The 16,529-nt window shown below is 37.9% G+C and overlaps 1 protein-coding gene across 1 annotated transcript in view; it reads left to right on the forward strand.

Annotated features, from left to right (window-relative positions):
• The window catches only part of WDR25 (WD repeat domain 25), a 59,453-nt gene extending 42,924 nt beyond the window's left edge, over positions 1-16,529 (forward strand). Inside the window, exons 5-7 of the mRNA XM_030950520.1 lie at positions 12,406-12,576; positions 14,743-14,883; positions 15,267-16,529. Coding sequence (XP_030806380.1) covers positions 12,406-12,576; positions 14,743-14,883; positions 15,267-15,488 — 534 coding nt within the window. The 3' untranslated portion in view covers positions 15,489-16,529. The remainder of the gene's footprint in view (positions 1-12,405; positions 12,577-14,742; positions 14,884-15,266) is intronic.

Raw genomic sequence — 16,529 nt, forward strand, 5'->3', positions numbered from 1 at the left:
TCTTTCTGTAGATGTAAGTTACATCTAGTTGAAAAAAAACAAAGCCAATAGCTCATTTGAGGATTGTGAAAAGCAAAGAAACAGTACAGCTAATTTGCTCCTCAAGCTCTTACATGTGGGTCAGGATGTGTACCTTATGCCTGTACCTTTTGTACAGAAGCCTGGAGCAATGTTTACATTCTTGAAGGGCCACAGACGTGTGAAATGCCTCTGCTTTTACTTTGTCATGAACCACAAAGAGTGATGTGCTCCCAGCTGCCATTGAGAGCTCAGGTAAGACCAGAGCTTTACTCTGCCAGTGGAAGTGGAAGGTAAACAATATCCTCATGCACAGAACAGCTCAAAGAGAAGCAGGGACTGAAAAGTGATTAGTTCTTTGTTTTCCTTTGAATTTCTCTGTGGGTAGATCCTACTCATCATAGTTTGCCATCTGTTTGCTCTTGAGGATGGCAGAAGGGACCTGAAAAAGATGAGATAGCATAGCCACACCTTGTCCCTGTCTGTGATGTACTAAGAATAATAGATATGAGGTAAAAGGAGATGCATTTCAGGTATGAGGGCTCAACAGGAGAGCTCTGAAATAATTGTGAGAGTTGCTCTGTTGAGGAAACAGAGTATTCTTGTGCAATTAACAATCAAGTTCCTGTGCTGCAGTTGCATTTGTCACTGATTTTTGAGGAAAGCATTTAATTATGTAGGATCTCTACCAGATGAATAAGTTCTTGAAAGAAAAACATTAGTAAATACATATTGTGACTGCCACATCTGAGGCTACTCTGAAAATAAAATTACTGTGAGTTTCAGAGTTACAGTGTAGTATGAAAACCTTTGTAAAAGTGGATGGGATTCATTGCATCCATCATACTTGTATGATGGATAGTTTTCCTTCATAGGGATGTGAAGAGGTTCTCGAAGCATAGGTCTGTGAAGGAAGCTTTCTAATTTTAAATTGCAAAAATATAAATGCATTTGTTAAAAAATACCTACGTAACTTTTTAAAAAAGGAAATTAGATTTTCCATTTTCACTGTTCCTCCTGGCAGGAAACTGAAGAAGAAGGACTAATAGAAGTCTTTACTCCTGAAGAGAAGGATCAGTGTTTTCACAGCGTAGAAATGACATAGCAAATACAGTTTTTCTTTCTTGACATTCTCATAACAGTAGAACTTAATTGTGGGGAGGAAGTGCAGTCTGTAATTGAATCCTTCAATGACCTTTTTAACATAGAGAACCCATTGTCATGGTATGCTGAACTGCCTTTAAAGGTGCTTCAGGAGCTAAATGGGTGTCATCTTTTTAAGGCTTAAATATTGTTGATTGTTATGTCAAATTTGAGGTCTTTGATTGTAGTCAAGGAGAAGATGGCAGGTGTAGGTGACAAAACATTCTTTCAGAGATTTTCTGATTTGGTCCAATAATCTTTTCTGGAAATGATACTGTAGTTATACAAAAGCCAAGTGGTAGTCTGGCTATGTATAAAGCCAGAGACATTCTTTCACCCCGTGTCATTTCTTTATGATGAATTTTGCACCTGTGCCTATCCTTGAGCAACCATCTATGAGAATCTGTGAAGATGATTTTTCTCTAGATTTGAAATCAATTGTGATTGATGAGCATGGTCATGCCAAAACTGGCAACACCTTCAGCTTGTGTGTGTCTAGAGTGCCCAGTCTTTTCAAATGAAAATGATAACTGATTCTGTTCTACAGTAACAAATGCCTGAAGGCACATGTTGCACAATGTTGTGTATGGTTGTGGAGGAATATGTTACAAATTTTTCACAGGTGGTAGGACACAATCTCAAATATTGACAATGGAGAAGGCACTTCCGTTTCAAGGAAATAGAAGATTCATTTACAATGGATATTTACAATCCAAGACTTATGCTTGAGTAAAACATTTTTTTTTCAGCAATTCTGATACCAGTGATTTTGATGACAAGATCTGAAGACTGCAAAATTGGCATTAACTCAAGTAGAGCTAAGGGGCTAGAGAACAGATGTTAGTGCTTGGGATAGATAGATTAGTTTTGAGTTGTCTCCTGAGTCTGCTACTCTTCTGTTGTCACTATCTCTGCCAATCTGCAGTAGTTTTATCTTTGAACAGTGTTATAGTGTCATCAAGACAAATGGCTTGAAAAATGCTGTTCTTGGGCCTTTTCCTCCCCTTGTGAATTGTCTGGTACCAAGGGAAAGCACTACTGAAACTCTGACAAGGTATCAAACAGTACTGTATTCCAAGCAATGATGACAATAAATGTGTTTGTCTCTTAAAGCAGCTCCTTCCTTTTAGGTTTTAAATTCTGATGGTGCCTCAGTTTAACCACAGCTGAACTGTCAGTTGATATTTCTGGCAAACCTGATTAAAGATCAGACCTGCATTAAGGTAGATTCAGAAAGCAGTTCCTTGTGAAGAGGAGCATGTGATGCTTAACCGGGACAGAGCCATCAAAGCACCACCAGCATCCCAGGCTGTGATTGCCAAATAGTGCCAGCCACCTCAGCCTGATGTTCCACAGAAGGTGCCTCCTACAGAAATATGTGCATCTCTGTGGACTGGAAAGTGTTCTCAGTGAAACTGTTTGTGAAAACTGGCAGGAGAGAAGAAGCATGTCCTTCACCAATGAACAGTGTAGCTGCAACAGGGACAAGGCAAACAGAGAGGGATAGCACCCAGTTTACATGAGGCAGTAAGGAGGAGCAGACAAACATCTGAGGTGGAGGTTAGTCTCACCTGTGCATCATTACTGCAAAATATTGTAGTTACATTTCAAACTCTCAGGTGTAGAAGGAAATGTTGGTTAGGCATGAATTATCAGTGTCATCAGTATGTCATGTCTGCCACTTCCTAGTTTTGGGGGTTTTCAATGGATTCTTCAGGTATTCCTGCTTTCAGTTTATATTTCTGTCCTTATTCACATATCTTTTCCATCTTACACAGTTATTGCCATAGTTAAAACTGAAGAGTGTCCTAGCCAATATTTTGAAATTTGTCCTGTTCTAATAAGTGCCATTTTCTCTTAACTGAAATAGATGTCTGAGACCTCATGCCACTTTTGTTTCGATTTTGACACAAATAACCTTTCTATCTTTCAAGTTCTTTCATCCTAATTAATTACAAGATTTTCCTGTTTTGCCTGTTCTTTCAAGTGTGTTAATCTGTCATTCGGTTTGGAATGATGTGTGGGTGAACTAATGATTCTTTTTGTTCCTATCATCATACTCCTGATAGCCTTTTCAGGCTTTGCAGCATATTTTGTCAATAGAGAAAACACCCTAAATCAGGCACAAATGAACAAATGAATCTTGTTATTCATTGCATGCTGAAAACTCAATTTCAGCATGTGCTGGTAATTCAATTTCAGGGGTCATTCTTTAGGATGTACTCCTGTGTTTTAACAAGCTATCCTCTTGCACAACTTAAAATTAACTGTGAGGCAAAATGATAATTTTATCAGGAAATAAGGGGATTTTTTCCTGGAAATTCAGAGCAAAACATTAAACATAACAGAGAGAATAAGAAATTTCAAAAGTGTTGTCCAATTACACATACATGCAGTGGTTTAAATGAACTGCTTTGTGGCAGTGTGCCACATTGATGCTTTCTGCTGATGGAAAATGACATAGAGTAGCTCATATTGGTATTTTTAAAAATTAGTACTTCTGACCAGGACCATGAATTTGTGAGCATGAATTACTCATATTTATTCATGATTTGAATGTGGTACAAAAATTGGATTTGCAAGTCCCAGAGAAAATGTATCAAGTTGGTTTGAGGCATCCTCTCAGCTACTAAAACACTGAAAAATTTTAGGGGAGCTAATAGCATCCCTGCTTTACACAATGCAAACATTGGTGACGTGTATAAAACAATCTCTTCAATTCGTTTTGACAGTTCACTCGTAGTACAGGGGAAGTGGGTGAATGGCTGCATGGTCCTTAGTTGCTGGCTGGGTTTAAACTGTGACAGAAATGTGCAGTAGGCCATTAATTAGAGAGGCAGATATTAAAAAAAAGAAAAAGAAAGGGGTATGTTGAAAGATACTTATTGCTATCCCTGTTCTGTTGAGCAAATAGGCAAAATAATTTCAAATGTAGCATTGGGTATTAAGCAAGACAAAGAATGAAAGAGCAATAAGGGAGTTTAAATCTTTAAGATAGAGCTAAACAATATACTTCAGAGAAATGAATGGATGGGACAGCTTGTTAACCTCTCAATGAAATGTAAAGTATACAGGGATCTCAAAATTAGAGACACAAGTAATCAAAGCCTGAAAAAAAAAATAGAAGAGGCAGCTGAATAGCCTGTGGAGATTTATTATAGTGGTATTGCTTTCTGTTTGTGTTAAACCCAGTTTTGTCTCTCTGGTAAAGAGATTATTCTGGAGATTTTATATTATTGTATAATAGATTGATTAAACTTATGAAAAATTTGGAGAATGTTTATAGAGGTTTTATGAAAAGACCAGAAAACCTGGAAGTGAGGTGCTGTGTTTTAAAAAATAAAACAATCTGCAATGTCAACCAAGGAGGGAGCATCATATTGAAAAGCCCCCATGGGATCTTTGGACCTTTGAGCTGAACCTAGATAAACCCCATAAAACCCTGCAAAAAGAAATGTGCAATAACCCCAAGACCTTAAAGTAGTTATGTATTTTAGAAGTATTTCCTTTCTCTGAGCCGTGGAAGAATTTTGCAAGATGTTCAGCACAAGCCAGCACAGTCACCCTTCATTTTGGCTGATCTACATTAGCTTTTCAGAGAGGATACAGTATCTATTCCAACCCCTTATTCTACCTGAAGTTTTAGTATTCCTTGAAATACCAAAGAGAAGAAAAGGTTGAGACTTTTATCCTTTAACCCAGAAATAAGGACCTTATTGTGTTCATTAAAGTAAATATGACTACAGATGGGTTTTGTTTTTTTGCTTTTTAATTTGGGTTTCTAAGCTTACACAGATGTACTATCAGAGGAGGACTTTTACTGTAGCTATCTAAAACTGGTAATACTTTTAAAGGAGCTGAAGTTCATGATATGGTGAATGGTCAAACTGCATTGAATGATGTATTTACATGTGTCAGCAAGGGTTGCCTGGTGTAGAGCAGGGGTGCTGTTAGCTCTGCTGAAAGGACGTACAGCAGTCAAAGCTTACATCTGAATGTACTCATTAAAGTTTCTAAATGTATCCATTTAATTATTTTTGAGATTTGCATATTTTATTTTTATTTATATTCTGCTTTAATGCAACTCAATGTTTTGTAAGCATTCAGGAACTGGTTCCTTACTGTGTCCGTACAGAAATGTGGGGGCTGGGTAAGTGGAGATCACTAACAACATTTTTTTGGACTTTATTAAAATTAGAGGAATAATTTACCCAGCTGTTGGATATAGTCTCTCTTTGATCTCTTGTCTCTTGATGCTCACGTGTCCAGTGTCACGAGCTGGTGAGGTTTGTTGGAGCTTTGGCAAGGGCTATTTGTGATCACTGCCAGAACAGCAAGTCCTGATGAAGCACCACATATAATCTGGAGAGGGAATAAGTGGAAGGTGACAGGGCTGTGGCTCTGATCCTAAAGCATTATCTGAAGCTCTTAGACCTCCATAAATGCAAATCCACTGATTATGTTAAACAAGGAGGGAAAGAGAGGAAGGGCATCAGGTAGAGGAGACCTAGTAAAATACAACTGGACAGCCACAGAACAGACTTTGAAGAAAAGATTAGTTACAGATATAGAAAGAAAAGACATTTAAAATATAATGTATTTAAAAATATAATATATTTAAGGGAAGGTTGATTGTGTGAAGTTTGCTTGATGTCACTTTATGATGTTGGACTTGGATAGAGCAATGGGAGAAGCTGGGGAAGGCAGGAATTAACCTAGGTAATGTATAATGAGAAAACTGGCTAAAAGGGATGTCTCAAAAAAGGAAACTGGCTTGGAGGAATTTAATGAAGTGCTTCAGGCATGACACTAAATGGAGCAAAAATATGTTATTTTATTTTTGGAAAATGTTTGTTGCAGAAATTCTCGTGCTAGCACAATCAATTAAAAAAAGCAATGGGATATTATGCAGGAAAAATAGCAACAACTTAATAGAAATTGAAAGTGTACAAAGAAATAGAAAGGTTAAAATATTTGGAATTAATAATTAACAAAATTTTGTCATGGAAAGTTTGAAAAAAGATTAGTGTAAAGTCAAGGCAAATTTAAGGAAAATATAGATTTGAAGATATATACAGAATGTCCCATGTAAAAAATTGAGATCTTATAAGATATAGAACAAATTAACTAACAAAAAATGATGGAAGCTCCTATTTGAAGCTTTTAAAATGTCTTGAAATGAACTGTAAAAATTTTATTAACAGCAGAGTTCAAGGCAGAGTAACAACAGGTTTTTCCCCCTCCCCCCATCTTTGTTTATTACTCTGAACATTACTTAGTTACAAAATTGCAACTATCATCTACAACTTTATGCTTAAAAAGAAAAAAATTGAAGAGATGCTTTTTATGTTGGTAAGCTATTTCTCCATACTTGAGTTTATAAAGAAAGAAGCCCAAGCTGTTAAAGCACAGTTAAAAAAATTAATAGGGGCAAATGCACTGCATTTGTTTCCGTGGAAACATTCTATTGCAATTTCTTTCAGATGAGATGCAGTCATTTTAAGTAGCATGTATTTAGGAGACCCTAATGAATTTGTCTCTGGATAGCATATAAATATGAAAAAAGGCTGTAGAAACTGGTGGAGCTGCTTGCACTTCTGGTTTCTATAGAAACAGCCAATACATTGTCACGTACTGGTGGTATTAGGAAGAACAAGGTAATTAAAATAAGATGATTTATGCAGTGCTTTAGAAAACTCAAGTTATTCTTCTCAGAGAAATCCTTCTTGAATCCATGGACAAATGTTCAAAGAAATATGGTAGGGGTATATTTGCACTTGCACAGTGACATCTGATTTTAATTGTTACCATTCGGGGTCCTTTCTGAGTGTGAAGGCACGTGTTTTGTGTCTGTGGCACAGGTGAGCAGTCTGCTGTGTTTATTTGGGAGCCTCATTTGGTGGCATTGCAGATGAAAATCCTACCCCTGTCTGTGCAAGACATCACTCCTGTGCTCCCAGAGGGACTGAAATGAGCCAGGAACGAAGCATTCCTTCTTTTGGAGTGGGAGTGCTCACGTGAGGCTGTCAGGGAGTGGCTGTTCCAGTTTCAGTCCATTTCTAGGCATGTTTTACACCCCCAGCAGTGACCAATACGCTTTTGAAGAACAAGAATAGAAAAGCACAGCAAACATCTTCATCACAAACCCCAGCAATGGTTACCTTGGCCCCTCTAACTTAGAGTCTGGGGGCTTCCTGCCTCTTTGTCCTTCTTGGATCACTTTGAGTTTTCACACTCTGGAATTGGTTTTCTTAGTCTTTTTACATCTGCAACTTCCTTTAGCAAGGAACTCAGTTCAAATATGTAGTGTTTGAAGCAGCATCTTGTTCTGTGCATTTTGAAGCTGCCTTTGCTCATTTGCTGTCTGAAGTCTTATAATGGAGGAAACCACTTGCATTCTCTATGCTGCTCAGACTTTATTTGCAATTCTTTCAGATTCCCCTCAGTCATCTCATTTCTGTACTAAGAATTCCTTGTTTTTGTACTAAAAACTTTCTATGAGTTCCTCACAAAAAGCCATTCTGTATCTTTCTTATATGTGGATTTCACTTCTTATCGTATTTGAGATGGGGAGATAAGTTTAAATAAAACAATATGATGGGGAAATAATTTTTTCTTATAAATGATTGATGATTTCCATCACTAGATTCTTGTGCCTTTTCAAGTGATGTAAAATTGATTTTAAAAAAGCCAGTGTACATTGTTCAAATCTGAAATCTTAGAGATTAATATCAGATTAAAGTTAACCACTTCTTCATCTTAAAAAGGAATTCTTTCCTTTTAATTATTCTCAAGATCTCTTGAAAATGTTGAGCTTTATCTCTGAAAACAGAGCAGTTACAAATGGGAAAAAAATTAAATAGTAAAAATAATGTTTTTTAACTGCGTGAAGAGAAATACAATAGATTGACACAAATGGTTTGCACTACAACAGATAAAAAACCCCTTCTATTTTGTGAAAGAGTAAGCTTTTATTTAAATTAAAATGTACTTTTTGTTACTGTTAATGGTGTAGTACTGTTTCACAGGGAAATTTCATCAGTCTTCCATTGAACCAATTACCCAGCATGTCAGTAGGAAGAGGCAGGTCCATGCCAAATCATACAATCTAAAAAGATAGGACAAGAAATGAAAGAAAAAATATGCCATATTTTACCAGTTGGAAGCCCTGGATCTAACTAAGGAATTTTTTTTGATGACCAGCCATATTGCCTGTAGTGCTATTAGATTTGTCCTCTCTTGATGGCCCAGGACAATGAATATAAAAGCAGATTTCTTTCTCAACACTAGTATAAAACTTGAGGTGCTTTTTATAAAATGCATTGCACACAGCATACAAGTGACCAGCACAGGCTTGGGGCAAATAGCACCTTCTGAATTGCTCATGTGGAGTCTTTGAGATTTCTTGACAGAATGCCAGTATGTGCATGGTATGTGCTTAATGGAGAGAAGTATTACAGAACACCCATCTGAAATATATGCCTTGAATTCAGCATCACAGCTTCCTTTTCAAATCACCAGAACCATAAGAACCTGTTTGAAACTGATTTCATTTGCTTAAATTACCTTTCTTTTTGAATTCCTGCAGCCATGAGCTCCTGCCTTATTGAAGAAGTTTTGTTGTTATGTTGGATTGTGGTGACACCAGAAATGATTAGGCTTTCCTTTGAAATGAATTATTTTATGCCCATAAAATTCTTAGATTGAAGAAGTGAACTGTGGTTTTCCAGTGCTTATAGGTGATAAATCTGCAAGTAGGAAAAGAGCAGAAGTTGTTATTAACAAACTACAGCCAGCAGGGTAGGCAAACCTGTGCTTTCCCCAGACAAGTTCCTCAGGCATGTCATGAATGAATTGCCTAAGGTAGAACAAAGCAGGTTTAATTATGAGTACTTTCCTGAGCAGGGATGTTGCAATTAGTTATTTTTGAAAGCTGTCTTTACGGGGCAATTGAAATACTATGTATATCAAGTTCCCAGCTGCTATTCAAAGTGTTAATTTACTGTTCCCTAAGCAGTTCCTACTGTGTGGCTTGAAGATAAAACATTATAGTTTTTCTGAGGTATGTAACAAACATATAGAAAAAGAAGGTATTTTGTGCTTTTTTTGATAGGCAGTTTCCTGTTGCAAAGGTAAGGTACACAGGTAATTTGGTTAAATATTCTATTAAATAACAGACAAACAAATATTGTTTAATGATTAGTGGTGAATGTTTAAATTGATAGTAGCAGTTTTTGTAAGAGCCCAACAGGTTTTCAGCAAACATTAAAAGTATTTGCACATTACCAACTTCACAGTGTCTTCTTTTTCCTTACCAAGAGGTGTCTGTTGCTCCAAAAACTGTTAAAAGCAAGTCCAAAACCTAAACCCTTTATAATGATGGACACAACATATGGCTGGATATATACCCACATTTCACAAGTTTGGGGCTTTTTTTAGATGATGAAGATGTAAACAGTATGTCTGTGATTTTCACCTTTAAAATAAGAAAATATTAAAAATCACTACCATGAGTATCCATTTGGAAGTTTGTTGTCATTTATTGCTCTATTTTGTTGTTCTTCATCTCCCAGCACTAACTGGCCTTTGTTTCTGGCTCTTTGTCCCTGTTTTTACACTTGTGCTGCTCCATGCTCTTGCTCCTGCTGACTCTCTGGTTGGACTTGTCACTTCTGAGAAGGTGCCTGCTGCTAAGGAGCTGCCTCCTCAGTCTGTCAGGGTGGTTCTGCCTTTTGTGTCCACTCCCCTCAATTTGACTTCATTCTTCTCCTGCAGTTCCTACAGCTGTCAGGTTTCTGTATGGTTTTCCATTTCTCATTCCAGGCAGCTATTATATTTTGTGAGGTTTTTTTTTTTTTCAGTTTGAGGTTTTATTTTTCATTTTTGCTTCTACAAAACAGCTTCATTTTCTACTTTACTAATGAACTATAGACTTCCTTTTATAACTCTGTGAAGAAATATGCATGGTGATTTCTCCATAGAGAAAGTGGAGGATATAAATATGGAAATATCCCTTTTGGCTTTACAAAGTTTAATTGCTTTGTATATTATGCAGATTCTCAGGCTGTAAAATCTGATGAGAGCAAGAAACACATTTGTATATTCACTATTTAAAAAAGCAGGCAGATTGCTGAGAAATGTGCAGTTTTTGAGTGCGCAGGTTTGCATCTTGTTGCTGTTATTACAGGGTGTGTAGGGTGCTTGCGTGGCTAAGGTTCTTCACCAAACGCAAACATGATGTGTCTAAATTGTGTATTTCACAAAACCTGTGAAAAGCAACTGGGACAGCTGTGCTGCCATCCTTCTACATGCTGAGATCACAGGAAGCAGAGCAGGAAGGGACCTCAGGACATCCACAAGCAGATCCACCCTAAAGCAGGATCAGCTTTCTGAACATTTTCCCAACAGCCATAGATTTTGGAGTTTGAGGCAAGAAATCAAGAAGTTCTCATGCTGTGTTTGGTACTTGACATGATTTTTCTTTTATTGGTGAAAGTATAAAATAGGGGTATAATTTAGGATATTTCACTGTGACACCTGAAAATTGTTTGTTTGGTGGTTATTTAAAAAAATGTATCTGTAAATGGTCTGGGCCCTGAAGTCAGTAGTCACTAGGTATGTAAGGGGTATCAGGTAGGCACTGAAATGCCTCACAAAGTTGGAGTCATTTCAGGATAATGCTTCAAGCACTTTCTCCACTCTATTGGTATTCTAGTGACATTAGAAGAAGGACTAACCTCTGAATACACTTTGGAAGTGCAGGCAGCTATGTTTTTAGCTATCTTGGAGAGAGAGAGATTCAGATATTAATAACTAGGAGTCTTCCCATGTCCTAGTTTCAAGGATCACCATATTTAGAGAGATGGTTTGCTTTGATCTGGCCACTTGCCTTGAAGTTTCTCTTCACTGGAGGCAATCAGAGAAAAAAGAAAGCAAAAGTATTGATTTGCAAAATTCAAATTAGACAACAGAGATACAGAATTTCATGAAGAAAGATGGAAAGAAAGGACATTCAAATTGTTCATGTGTTCCTTAGAATAATTTAAAATATCTTACTTTTTAAGATCCAGCTTACAGGCTGTTAAAATATTCAGAATCCTGTGGCTGATACCCATTTCTGCATGGATCTAACCCACTTTTTCTGTACAGTCAAAGTCTCCCCAGGTGAAACTTGCACCAATTACCCCTCCTCTTTTCCACGTTACTCTTTGTAAGAAGGGAGTTTCCATCATCTCTGTAAGCACCCTTCAAATACTGGAACTTGGTCTCCCCTAAACCTTTTTTTCTCAAGGCTGAGCAAGCTCAGTTCTCTCTGAGAACTTTCATTATGTAGCAGCTTCTCAGTCTTTTGAGCATCTTCACTGCCCTTTTCTGGTCTCTCTTCAGCCTGTCCTGATGTCTTTTGTATAGCATGGGCAAAACTGAACACAATGTGCCAGGTGTGACTTTAAAAGAGCTGATGAGAGTGGGACAATGACAATCTCTGCCAGTGATGCCCTTGTTGATGTGCCCCAGCACCCAGCTGGATTTCTTTGCTGTTCACTCATGTTGAGCTTGTCCATGAGGATCCTCAGGTCCCTTTCACTTTCTGGCTGGGCACACAGCTCCATCTCCTCCTGGTTGTTCCCAGGCTGTGTGTGTTGATATGCAGACACCTGAGGTGGTTGCTCTGCTAGTTTTCATCTTGGGAGGCAGCTAAGGAACATTTGTTGCTGCTCTGGTTGGCCTGGCTTGTCCCCAGGGGTTGCAATGATGTGTTTAGTGTTGCCACTTTGGACACCCCAAACTCCCTGAGTCCTTAATTTTAAAGCCTGGCTCACTGAGTGGGACACCTTGCTGCCAAGGTTTCTTTTGCTTCTTCTAGGGAATCTAGAAGAGTTCCTAATATTAAAGGGAGTTTGCGTAGACCCAGCTTCACATTGTGTTGTCTAAAGCTCTTTCTGCATCTTACTCTAATTCCTAGGTAATTTACAACAGACTCTTACGTACATATAAATATAACATAGAAATTGTACAAACTGATGCTTTTAAAAATATATAATTTAATTTTCCTGTATATTGATTCTTTATATTCATTGACCAAGCTATTGAAAAACACTAGTATGTCAACATTTTATGTTGTTTAAAATATGATGTTTAAAAATAATATGTAATTTGATGGATATAATTATTAATACAAAGAGGGAAAACATCGGTGATCATGTTCTAATCTGTCAAAAAATAACAAACTCTTTTGTCCACTAGGTGTTGAGAGTGTACAAAGCTGCAGTACAACAGACTTTGGATATACTCTTCCTCCCTGAAGGAAGAGAATTTCTTACCAGCACGGACGCAGTGAGCCGGGACTCAGCTGATCGCACCATTGTTGCGTGGGACTTCCAGAGTGCTGCAAAAATCTCCAATCAGATTTTTCATGTAAGATCAACAAATACTGTTGTTCAGGTCATGATTTAATATTTCATACTTGTCAGTGGAGTAAAAAAAGCATTTGATTTTCAATAAAGTCTTGGGATGTATATGATGCCTTTCATGTAAGTTGATGACTTTCTTTGTTTTCACACTTAACGTTTAATTGTTATTAAAAAATAACCTTGAAGACTGAGAGGTCTCCTTGTGTTTAAAATATTTACATTTCAGTGCTAATTCATTGACATCTAAGCTATATTTAGGCAAGGACTCTGCAGTGTCATTGTGGTTTGCCAGTGGTGCATGGCAGTAGCTGCTATAGTGCAATGTTTCTTTTCCCACACTTTTTCGTACATTTGTCATCAGCTGCACTGAGGGCTATTGACAAATTGAGTTTAATATTCACAAAGTAATAGCAACCTGATATGTGCATATAGATACCTAATACAGACTAGTCACAGAGGCAAAATTTGCATTTATCAGTGCAGGTGCAGTATTTCTCAGTCATCTAACCAAGCAAGACATTTAATGGACTAAATTGTCTCGAAAGGCTGACAGCTTCAAAGGAGATTACCAAGGCAGTTAATAGAAAATTTCAACTCTCTGGGTCTTTTTAGAAAACCCAAGTCGCATATCATATGTAATATAATATGATTGGATTGTATATAGGTGCTTTTTGGCTGAAAATGAACAGTACTCTGCTGACAAGAGCACATAGTTGATAATTTAATGGGATTTTTTAGTGTTTAATTTCCAGAATTGTCTTTGTACTCTACTGGATCTATCAATACCTTGGATAGACAATAGGAAAGGAAAAAAGAAATAACTGTGAATATAAATATTACAGACCAGAAAGATTCAGCATCAGGGAGTAACAAACAAACATGACTACAACATCTCTGAGATGGACTTTCTCCCCCTCCACCCCTGCCTTTCTGCACTCTGAATAAACAAAATGTGGTGATGACTTTGCAAACTCTGCTTCACTTTTCTGAATTTTACCTTTGAAACGTTTGAGGTGGGAGTGAAACCCACAGGTCTCCAAACAGATTAGATTCCAACAGGACTTGTTCTATTGCTTGTCTGCATTAACAAATGAATAGTTAACAGCTCTAAAATAACCCATCACTACAACACACCCAGCATGACAGCAGCATGCTCCTGCAGGTTGTGTTGTGCTTTCTAGTCCCACACTTCCAGACCCAGTTTCTCTGGAGAAACACACAGTTGCACTGTGCCCAATACTTTACACTACCCAGAACTTCCTTCCCAGTCCTTCACTTCCAAATCACAAAACAAAACCAATCTGATGTTCTTCCTGCTCTACCTCACAGCCCATGGTGTCCAGTGGTCACTGTTATCCTGGTGTTCTTCACATGCAGATGGATCCTACAGCACAAGCTCTCATGGCATCAAAACTCGGCAGTCTTTAGGTCAGGCTGAAACTAGAAGAGGTTTGGACCTGGTGGAAGCCTTGTGAGAGCAGTTGATTTCTGAGGGAGTCACCATGCAGAGTTTTGAAAGTAATCTTAATTCAGTCTTAAATAGGAACTGTACAGTAAAGACAAGTCTTACTAATTACTGCAGATATTTATGAACTTGCAGCCAGCAGCAGCCCACATCACTGTCATGAGGAGGCTAATAATGAGCCTTTATTTTTTTCTTCTTCTTCTTTTTTATGAGAGTGGGATGAGGAAAGGTGTCTGTTTCAATCAGATGTTTTCTGTTCCTGTCAGTCTGGCCAGAACTGGAAGGATGGAGGATTTGAGAACTGTACAAAGTAACATGGAAAGCACAGTGTGGCTATGGAGGAAGGGATATGGGAGAAGAAGATTCACTTCCACATCCAGACTTTGGGTTTCCTTGGGCAAAAGATGATGATGGAGAACCATCTGATTGGAATTACCTTTCTGCAGCTGTTCTGCAGTATAATTATTGCTCAGATGGGTAGGGGATTTTGGTAAATATCTAGGAAAACAAGGTGGAGGTTTGATTTAGCATTTGTCCTGATGTAAGGTTCATAGTGATTTAAGTATCTTTATGTACTGTGTATATGGAGATGACTTGTCCTTACCTTGTCCTTCATGGGCTCTCAAAAATGTCAAGAGATAACTTGAATCATTTGAACTAATCTTCTGTTTGATTCAATAAAACTTCCTTTAAAATCCTTTTCAGGAGCGTTACACTTGCCCAAGTCTGAGCCTGCACCCAAAGGAGTCTGTGTTTGTTGCTCAGACCAACGGGAACTACCTGGCTCTGTTTTCTGCCCAGCGACCCTACCGAATCAACAAAAAGAAAAGATACGAAGGACACAAGGTATCCTTCCCCACCAGGAGCTCAGTATCCAAGTTTAAAAGGAAGATTGATAGCAAAGCACCTCTACTTTTTAATATGTCTGCTATTAGTGTTTTATTATAAATCAGTGATAGATATTAATTGGCTTCATTTGCTTTCCCATGTGCCGGTCTATTTTGAATCATATGCACTCTGAATAAAATAGTTATTAGAAGACTTTATGAATGTTTAATGTCTTGATTAAAAAAGTTTTTGCTATGGCTGTGTCTTAGTAAAGACCTGGAGAAATCTTCAGTGTATATTTATTTAAAGGCATGCAGGTTTTGTACTATATTAATTTTCAGTGTACCACAATGAACTTTTCTAATCAGCATCAAGAGTTACCCTGTTATTGTTTTTCACAGGTGGAAGGATTTGCAGTGGGCTGTGAGTTTTCTCCAGATGGAACACTTTTGGTGACAGGAAGTTCAGATGGCAAAGTGTTTTTCTACAACTATCATACTTCAAGGATTATTCGCACTCTGTCTGCACATAAAGAAGCTTGTGTGAGTGCAACATTTCACCCTGTCTTGCCATCACTCCTTGCAACATGTGATTGGGCTGGAGAAATCAAGATCTGGCAATAACAACCAGAGTTACTTTTTAGGATGTCTCTCTCCTGTTAGTCTGTCAGAGGCTTAGGAAATAAGCCGGAGTATGGAATGTGAAATTCTGTTGGGATGTGTTGTAAGCAAGAGAGAGACTGTTGTCTTTTCTTCTATGACCTCTATGTTTATGCTTTCATAATGCAGTTAAGATGGTTTTGTGGTTAGCTGTTGAGCAAAGAAATGGTCCTACTCTCTCCCTCAACCCTGGAGACAATTTTTTAACCCTTTTGTGTCAATCTTCTGTTGTTCATCCAGTCCTATTCTGCTTTGAGTGAGTACCTAAATTTAAGGAAATTATTCCTCTTTTTATGCATGTTTTCAATGCAGCTTTTTTAGACCAGGGTTTATCGCAGAATCATAGAATCATTTAGGTTGGAAAAGACCTTTAAAATCACTGAGTCAAAGCTTTAACCCAGTAGAGCCAAGCCACGGCTAAACCATGTCCCACAGTGCCACATCTGCAAATCTTTTAGAGACCTCCAAGGATGGTGATTCCACCACTTCCCTGGGCAGCCTGCTCCAATGCCTGACAACCCTTTGGCGGAAGAAGTTTTTTCTATTATCTAATCTAAACCTCCTCTGTCAGGAGGAGACTGTTTCCTCTTGTCCTCACCAAAAGTCGAGGACATACTATTTGACAGATGATGATGTTCAGATCAGTTAATATCTATTCCATCTTCCTGAGATTTTTTCCCCACTTTTTTGAACTGGTTTAGCTCCCTGACCTGATCACTGGAGGGTTAGAGAAGTAATACTGTAGTTCAAGGCAAAACAGCTTCTATGCACAAGAAGGGGGAAGGTCACAGGGCAGGTGGGACTGCTTGTTCTGAAAATGGATGGTCTATTATCAGCTCAGCTTACTGTAAAATGCCTCTGAGACTTCCAGAGAAAGGTGTGACAGATAGCTTGAACCTAATTTTGAAGTCAATACATTTGTGGTTTTGAAATCTTGATGTTTAAACTTGAGTTTTAAACTTACTTTTCTGACTGTATAAAAAGAATAAGAAACTGTGTATAAAT

This window comes from Camarhynchus parvulus, chromosome 5, assembly GCF_901933205.1.
Source record: "Camarhynchus parvulus chromosome 5, STF_HiC, whole genome shotgun sequence".
NCBI lineage: Eukaryota > Metazoa > Chordata > Aves > Passeriformes > Thraupidae > Camarhynchus > Camarhynchus parvulus.